The 8,933-nt window shown below is 46.6% G+C and overlaps 1 protein-coding gene across 1 annotated transcript; it reads right to left on the bottom strand.

Annotated features, from left to right (window-relative positions):
* Positions 1 to 4,874: 4,874 nt before the first annotated feature.
* On the bottom strand, positions 4,875 to 7,281 carry LOC117191593 (Krueppel-like factor 1). Its single transcript, XM_033396416.1, has 3 exons — positions 7,188 to 7,281; positions 6,758 to 7,063; positions 4,875 to 6,684 (listed from the first exon to the last, which is right to left on the bottom strand). The coding sequence occupies exons 1-3, from the start codon at positions 7,279 to 7,281 to the stop codon at positions 6,512 to 6,514; spliced, it is 573 nt and encodes a 190-aa protein (XP_033252307.1). The 3' UTR covers positions 4,875 to 6,511.
* Between the last annotated feature and the right edge of the window lie 1,652 nt (positions 7,282 to 8,933).

Below are 8,933 nucleotides of genomic sequence, written 5' to 3'. Positions count from 1 at the left end.
CCGCTTAAGCCGACAGCGACGGTGAACACGCGGATCAATTCCATTTTTCTCCCAAAACACTTCGGTTGTGCCTGTGCCAATAGTGCCAAACTCTAGTGGAAGTTCACGTGTCCCTGTATTACATAATACATACCAAATTACATAGCTGCAAGTCGGCGGAGAATCGACTAAGAAGCAAGATCAAGCTATATTGTGTGGTGAAAGTGCAAAGTGCTACGTAGAGAAAAAGAAGAATCTCTTGGTCACTGGAGGTCTGCCGTGCTTTGGCGCTCTCACGCCTAACCCCCCCCACGCAACCTCCAGTGTCTTATTTTTGGCCGCTTCGAATTACCAGCGTTCCCGTTGTACGGACGATCTGTATCGACTTTTGAATGCCCTCTAATCGTATCTTGCGAGATGCAACTCAACATCCTTGATGCGGAATCGACAACGCCTAGGAATTAAAGTGGAAATTTATGTCAGCTAAAATTGTGCAGAAGATGTGAATATAAGATCAGGAATCGGAATCTAGGGTGACCTGTGTCGTGGACAACATGTGATCATCGATTCGTGAGTACGAACATACCCGCGAAATGGCAGGGTATAGCAGCGGTGCAGCGTAATGAAAGGGAGAGCGTGATAGCTCACACGCCAAGAGCGGGCTTTCGTTCGAAGAGAATTCGGACATATGCGTGCGTATGCACACACATATAAACGTGCATTAATTTGATCATCGACATTCTCTTTGCTTTGTCTTGTTCTTTTCTTTTGCTTGCATTCTTGTGTTTGCACTTCAATTAAATTTGACTTTATATGTAAAATCATATAAACATATACCGTTATATTAAGGAATATCTTTCCTATAGAATTAATTTCTTTATCATATGTCTTAAGTCCTTTCCTAATCAACTCAATGTTAAGCCTTGATTCACTCTGGCAATGTCGGCCAAAATATCATTCTTTAATTCTTTACTATTTTTATATAATTAATATTGTTCCACAGCTACCGAAGCAGTTCATTGGGCCCAACGAGCTCGTCAAGGAAAGTGTTTGAATTTGGTAATGATCATTAATTTCGTATTGAATGGAAATGTTGACCTTCGTGAGTAAAAAGGCTCAGTTTTGCTATGAATTGTATTTTATATTCCTAAGTTAATGAACCTTTTGTTATATATGAATCTTTTGAATCTTGATTAATATAACTATTTTGAATTACATTAATTTGGAATAAATAACAACCATTCTGTCTAAGTATATAATGCCAATGATGCAACATCGTTCCACGCATTGCCGAAGGTAGGGAGGGTATAGAGGAACTAGTGATCTCCTACACCTAGGATCACTAAATTAAATACGCGACTACCGGATTCCTTCTTGCCATCTATGCCGACTGGGTATTGATTACATTTGTTTTTTTTTTGTTTTGATCAAAGTAGATTCTGTGTAAGTGCACTTAAATTTTTATAATATGGCGAGAACAAGGAAGTATAGGGATAGGAAAGACCCCGATCCCATCCGGCGAGCTGAGCCCAGAGCGCAGTATAGTGCACTAACCCCGATTCCCTTTCCTGCTGAGGCTGCATTGCCAACAAGATTTAACCAGCCCGTAGCCGTAACATTATAACTTGCAGTCCCAGTCCCAGTCGCAGACCAAGACCAAGACCCAGAAGGCCTCGACTCGACTCGACCCAGCCAGCCCGGCTAAACGGCGACAGCCACTGACAATTGACACTTTTGGCCGAGTCCCGCCCCTGGGCTTCCCTGCCCCTCTCCCTCCTTTGCTGCTGGTTTTTACGGACACAATTTCAAGTTGAACTTCAGCTAGCAATTTTGTATGCAATGTGTGCCTTAAACCTAAAGAAAATTGTGACAGACGAAGGGTTTCGAGCGAAGGTTAGAGCAGGGACTAAGGTACAGACGGGAGACTCCAAACGGAACGCACAGAAGAAGATGGCAATGAAAGGATCGGAGCACACAGGAGAGCTCGGAATGGAGCAGGGATCGAAGAAACAAGACTACGATTTGTGATATGAATTGGAAGCAGAGCTGCGTAAAAGTCTAGGCCAAAGAAAAAGCAAAAGACCCCAGAGAAGACAATAACAACTGGAGGCAATAAAGGAAACAAACAGAGAACGGCCCCACGATGGGCCATAGACGGGGCCCGAATCCATAGGAAGGGGGAAGAAAAGGCCTGCACAAGCCAGGCTCAAACCCTTCTGGAGGCAACTTACCGATGCGACGCCTCTGCAGCAACAATCAGGCCTGGTCTCTGGCCGGGTCTTGACCCCAGTCTTGGCCATGCATGCCATGGCCAATGGCCACAGACAAAGTGCGTTAATAGCCAAGACACACATGGCCAAAACACCGCCTCTCCTCCCACCCCACCCCACCCCATCCAGCCCTTGAGCGGTAAGGGGAGTCCAGGACAAGCAGCTAGCGCGCCTTTTACAAATTTTTATTGAAAAATATTAAATTCTCATTAAGGCAGGAGAGGACCAAGCAGGTTCCCCCAATGTGTCCCGGCAGCAGCATCATTTTCCACACTCACACAGAGGAGGCTTTTCTGCACAGTTTTTTCTGCGGTTTTTCCTGAACGAACCCGAACCCCGAACCGAAGTTGGCGCGCGCTCGCATGCGCCGATAGACTCGCTTAGATAAAAGATGATTTATGGGTTTTATGGTGTGATGGGAATTTTAATTTCCAGCATTTTTGCTTAACAAAATTATACATGGTACGACTACCATGACCGACAGCCACATAGGAGATGCTATAGGTATATGGATGCTAGAGATGGATGGGAGATGGTAGATGCTGGATGCTGTCGAGAGGAGGGTACTCGTATGGCTATTTGGCTCTATTTGGGATCCGGCAATTGTCAAATGAGGCGTCCGGGCGATCGAGCGACCTCCTCTATAGACGATTCCATTGTTAATTGAGCCAGAGCGCACAGCATGTACCGCGGCAGCAGTGGCAGCAGCCGCAGCAGCCAGGCCATCTATCTGCTTGCAACGGACCAACTTGCAACAGACGGGCCGCTGTCCATTATGCTCACTCACCTGTAAAATAAATGGCAAAACTGCCAAACACTTTGGTCCGCTGACAACTTGCAGTGCGACGAGACGAGAGGCGATGCGGAGCGGAGTGGAGCGGAGCGGCTCCTTCCATCGTTCCAATTTGATGCAGAGGACAAGGATGAAGGGGCTGTGGATGGGGCACCCACTGCTGTGATCCGAGGTCCCTCTCTCTCTCTGAGGCACAGTGCCGTCTGTTTACCGTTAGGTGTCAAAGATTTCATGCCCCATGTCGCAAACTAACGACACACAATCGATCACAAATCAAATGGACAGGAGCCACAGAGGCAGAGTTGGCCGCAGAGGCAGACCCGCAGTTGCCGCAGCGCAGTTGCCTCTGCTGCCTCCGTTGCGACAGTCATCCAAATGTGTCTCAAAAATCAGGCCGCGGCCAATGCAAAGCCGTTTCATAAATTGCACATGACCTGACGACCAGCAGCAGCCTGCAACTGCAACTGCAACAGCAACAGTAACAGCGGCAAGATGCAGCGGCAGCCAAAAGGCAGCAGAAAGGCATAACAATAAATTAAAAGTGGATGTCGATGCCGATGTTGATGGGGCTGTGGCTGTGGACTCGGACTCCATGTGTGCTGTGCCTCTTGCCGCAGACTCTAAAAACTGCAATCCTCAGACTTGGAACTCCTTCAATTTCGGCTTGGAATCGGATTTGGACTCAGATTCGGATTCGGTCTTGGGCTCTGGTCGATTTGGTTATGGGAGCACTCTTCTGTGTGATGGACAGCTGCCGACAGCAGCAGCCACACATCGTTCCCTCCCAAGGCTACTCCATGCAGCAGTGGTGTATGCGGGACACAGATCCCCTCTCGATCTATACGGCTCATTGATGGACAGAGTTTTGTCCGGTGCAAAGCATTGGATCGCGACTTTATTGGTTTTTAATGATCTGCGCTGTGATTTTGAATGCTTATCCAAATGTATTTTGTAGATACGTGGTATGTGTGTGGATATCCCCTATCGATGGGATGGATGCTTTGATTGGAGCTCTGCTGATCCCCTTACGAAGGGAGTGTCGGCGTTCACTTGAAATTTCATTAATCCATTTGCGTTTCAATTTCTCTGCCTTTATCGATGTAAGCGCCGTTTCGACGAAGAAAAGATTTAGGTGCTGGCACCTGCAGGGCATTCATCGCGTCGATCAGTCTTAATTAACGCAACTTCTCACTTTATTTACTTTTACTCATTTGCATCACGTTTGGGTCATTAAACCTGACCTCTCCCCAACCTAACAGCTATCGACCATTATCTCGGACCCTTCTCGTATCATAGTATCTGCTCCTCCCTCCCCTCAAAGTGCCACTGGCAGTGGCAGTGGCAGCCTCGACGCAATATTGACCTGACCCAAGGCATATTAGTTAACCCAAAAAACCGGTCGGTTATATTTGTCTAACCTTTATGCTAAATGCGGTGACGGCAGACCCAGACGCAGACCCCAGCCGACCGGCAGTGGGCAGTCGGCAATGTTTGGAACGGCAGCCGTTTGGCTACTGTCCGTTGGGTTGTACATACATATGTATTTGGTTATTAATTTACCAATAAATTGCCGTGGCGTATACGTAATATTTCACAATTGTGCCTTAATGACCGAAAGCGTTATTCATGCACTGATTTCCGATCTTAGCTGGAGCTCCATTGCTCTCACTCCCTGCTGTCGCCGGAGCAACCATTTATGCGTATTAGCCAGCTTCAGCTTTAGCCATACTTCCAGTCTTGGCCTCAGCTACACTCCACCCCGTCAGTAGCTCCAGCTCAGCTGCACAACCCTGCCCTGCCCGTTTCGCATTGAAATTACAAATGACGAGAAATTTGTCATCTTTATTATTGCAAACCACGCGCGCAATGCTCTGCGGCAACGTTGCACAGTCGACGACAAACGACAAACGACGACGACGACTACGACGTCGACAACGACAATGCTCCCCTGGACAATTGCCGGGGAGTGCGTGCCACGCCGAAGACAAAGGCCGCAGCAGCAAAGCAGTTGCTGACAACTTGCCACACATCTTTGGGGAGCCGCCACCGGATCAGTGAAGGAGATGGAGATGGAGACGGAGGAGAAGGAGGAGGAGGAGGAGGAGGGAGCCTAACCACTTGGTTAGCCATTGCCCCATTGTGAGCTCAATTGATTTTTCATTCAAATGAAAATCCACAACGGATTTGGCCACGGACCCCGTAATGAGCACAGTGTCCGCCGTACGTCTGCATATGGTACGAAAAAAACGTATTTGCTTTTCTTTTATTTAAAAAAATAAAACAATTTGTTTTGCTTTTTGTGTGTGTGTTTCTGGGAGTGTGCGTGGAGCTAAATCTACGATGACAGTTGAGACGCGGCAGAATGCTGTTAGGATTAGGCAAGGAATACAGTGCGTTTCATAAGTCTCGCGAAGACGGGTACTTAAAGAAATGCATATGTTATCGAAAGATATACCTTTAAAGGGGAAAAGGGAGAAAATGGGGAAATTATACAATTATACAAAAGTTGAATAAACATCAAATAAAGTGGTTGATAAAATAGTCTTTGAAGGAATGTAGTCCGTTTTACCCATCAAAGTGAATCCAACACTTATTTCTCATAGCTTTGAAACGCTAGGCATTCAAAAATACAAAAAATTGAACTCCCTTCTCTGGAATTGCCCCACCAATCAACCATTAGCTATCCACCCTTGTTCTCCATTCACTCTCATATCATATGCGTATAGTGTATAGTACAAAATGTGTATAGTAGGTATATCCTATATATGAGAGAATTTCTATTTATATAAATATATTGCTTTGCTTGGCTTCCTCTGGTTTTTGTGCCTCTTTTGTGTCGCTTGTTTTTTGTTTGTGTTTGTTTCTCTTTTGTTTTGTGTGGTATACGAGTATAAAATTTTCTACTTAATAACCAATAAAAAATTTCATCTAAAATTAGTTAAAATTCGCCTTACCAAGTATATCTAGATCTACATACATATGTATGTATATATAATATATACACGCAAGTTGCTAGCACCAACCCAAAACTATCTGTATATATAAAATGTATGATCGTACGAAACTATATGGATATGTTCTACGAGTATTCATATGTGTGTACGAGTAGTAGGTTTACAAATCCATTCGTAACTTGGCTTCTGAAGGCAATTGTCTCTGGGTTGTGAATACGTAAATGAATTTTACAAATTCTTCAGCTCTAGAGCTATGGATACCCTATTAATAGATTGGGCTTTGAGCCCGCTTACCACTAAATTGAGCTACTTAGGCAATATGGAAAATGTGTAAAATCTGGTCTCAGTTAATGAACAATGGAAAGCGATTCGTGTGTGAATATAAATAGTCAAGAGCGAACAGAACATTCGATGAGTATTCTCGGCGTCTATATAGATGTGTTTTGTATGCACTATATGTATATATGTATGGCCAGATCGGCAGTCACAATCCTCATTCTCTTCTGCCCTTCTGCTCAGTGGCGGCGCATGTGCAGCGACAGATGATCGGAGCGGCTGAAGCTCCTCGTGCAGAGCTGACACCGGAAGGGCTTAACGCCCGTGTGCTTGCGGTAGTGGCGGGTCAGCTCGTCGGAGCGGGCGAAGCGCCAGATGCAGCCCTCCCAGGTGCACACATACGGCTTCTCACCTGAAAAATGTTTCACAGCGTCAGCTATAGACACACCCCAATGGTACACCCCAAAGCATCCCCATCTACTCACCCGTATGCGTTCGCTTGTGCGCCTTGAGGTGCGAGCTTTTGGTGTCCGCGACATCAACATCAATTGCGGCAGCAGCTGCTGCTGCTGACTGCCAGCCGTCCGTTCCTTCCTTTACCACTCTTGCCACCGACAGTAGTCCGCTATGTATGTACCTTCCTCGAAGGGTGCCCCGGCCACCAGAGTCATATAAAAGTTTGCTCAATTCTCGCTTCTGGGATACTGCTGCTGCTCCACTCCACTTGGCCACTTGTCTTGGGTCGCCGCACAACCGGGCCAGCAGAGGGGGTAGAGGCGGGGCCGCCTTTGCTTATTTTTCTTCACTTTTTCTCTTACTATTTGTTGAAAACCACAAGTGATTCTCAGCGCTTGTTTTGCTAGGCCTTAGGTAATCGATAATTGACAGTCGCAGCTGAGCTGTATCGCTTATTACCCCGGAGGTTTACGAAGATCAAATTGCTAGTCAGAATATTTACGTAGTTGCCAATTTTGCATGTGATTCTGTTTGCCCCCTCATCTTCGATCATTTCGATGTGGGGCACGCCCATTGATGGTTGAGTGCGCTGGCTTGGGTCACGCATGATCATTATAAATGTGCCTAACCTTGCGACTAAGCAAATAAATATTGTCTGAACGTAATTTAGAACTGATTTTCTTTAACCTTCAACCCGTGGCTTCTCCTTCCTTCTTTTTGTGTCGCTCTCTTTATTGTTGCGCTCTCTTCTGCTGTAACGGTTGCGGTTGGACAATACCGATTCAAAATAGGTTATCGCTATGGTGCTCGGATATCGCATGCAATAACCTTGGGCCAATTATCGCTGCAGGGCATAGTATAGTTGGGGATGGTGCAAGCAAGCTCGAGGTAGGGAACAGCTGAGCTGAGCTGCCGTAAGTGCTGTGCAGCGCATCGCAACGGAGCTTTCGAAGCCGAGCTTTAAGATCGGTAAGCTCTTATTTAAGCAGTGCAAAAGCACCAGAACGTTCTCTTTCGAAAATTTGAATCTGTGCAGCCGGCGGCTATCTCCGCGTCGGTAGCAAATATATAACTAAATCGACCACGTGTAAGCCCAAAAGAAAAGAAAAGTAACCCAAATAAGTGCCACAAAGACAAACCGAAAAGAAATAAAACGGAACGGGGAAAATCCCACACGGTGGGCGCGCCGCAAAAATCGGGCGAAAATTAATAACCGTGCGCCGAGAAAACTGGCAAGAAACTACCCTGGCGAAAAGTGCATATTTGTTGTTCTTTTTGCAAACCCGTGCGTCCCGCAGCTCGGCCAGGAGAACCCAACGCTCGTGTCTCCGTGGAAAAGTCCGAAATACCGGTATGTTAAAGTGCCCTGTAGGGAAAATTTAGATTTTTTTCTTAGCCCTCGTGGTTTTGGTTCTGTTTCGCCCATAGGGCCCTGGCCCCGAGCGGTGGCCACCCGGCTCTCCCAAAGTTCTGCCCCACCCACACCAAACTCCCACCCTTGACGGGAGTACTCTTCGGAGTCGACCTTGGTGTGGGGCCGAGATTTTTTTTCCTTTTGGAGTCGTCGAAGCATCCACCTGCCCGGCGACATAACCTCCACCGGCCATAACCCTTGCGCCATATCTAACGTACGCGCATAGATGGCATAGAGGGCATAGAGATCACCCCCCCCTATGCGCCGCTAACTCGCTGTCTGCGACGGCCCAGAAGACGCCGCCACGGATCCGGACCCAGATTTCGTAGCATAGTGTAGTTTTAATTGTAATTTTTTTTTAGTTCCTTCTGAGCACTTATATGACTATGTAACTTTCCTTAACTCTGCGTCACAGTCCTACCTCGATAGGCGGGAATGAGAAAGTTATCAAAACGGAATTTATTTTTGCGGGTTGGAGACCGAAAAACTAATCATAAAGTAACAGACTACAAAAAAAAAAAAAAAAAAAAACCTTTTTCATACCCCCCCTATTTACCAATCCCCCTCCGACCTGGGCACACATTAACATGGTTTCCACAGCTCCACAACGAAAGGCGCCTTTCAGCGAGGGACCACTGTATTAAACCAGTTCGTGGGCCAATTTCAATTTTCTCCTTTGCGCCTGTCTTCGTCAAAATCTAAAACGCATGCGCAGCGGCCAGCCGCTGCTGATAAGAGAGCGCAACGCTTGCGTTCCACACGCTCGAAGCTTTTCGGTCTCTTCGGTGCCA

Source organism: Drosophila miranda (assembly GCF_003369915.1).
Source record: "Drosophila miranda strain MSH22 chromosome Y unlocalized genomic scaffold, D.miranda_PacBio2.1 Contig_Y1_pilon, whole genome shotgun sequence".
Taxonomy (NCBI): domain Eukaryota; kingdom Metazoa; phylum Arthropoda; class Insecta; order Diptera; family Drosophilidae; genus Drosophila; species Drosophila miranda.
The sequence above is the reverse complement of the archived record's forward strand: the minus strand, read 5'-3'. Positions and strand labels throughout refer to the sequence as shown.

What these genes read in the sequence shown, in the direction of transcription:
- LOC117191593 (XM_033396416.1), bottom strand. Translation starts at nt 7,281, where the DNA reads ATGATCGAAGATGAGGGGGCAAACAGAATCACATGCAAAATTGGCAAC. An exon ending in GATCTTCGTAAACCTCCGGG is followed by an intron (nt 7,064 to 7,187) that starts GTAATAAGCGAT and finishes AAGAAAAATAAG; the next exon opens with CAAAGGCGGCCCCGCCTCTA. An exon ending in GCACAAGCGAACGCATACGG is followed by an intron (nt 6,685 to 6,757) that starts GTGAGTAGATGG and finishes AACATTTTTCAG; the next exon opens with GTGAGAAGCCGTATGTGTGC.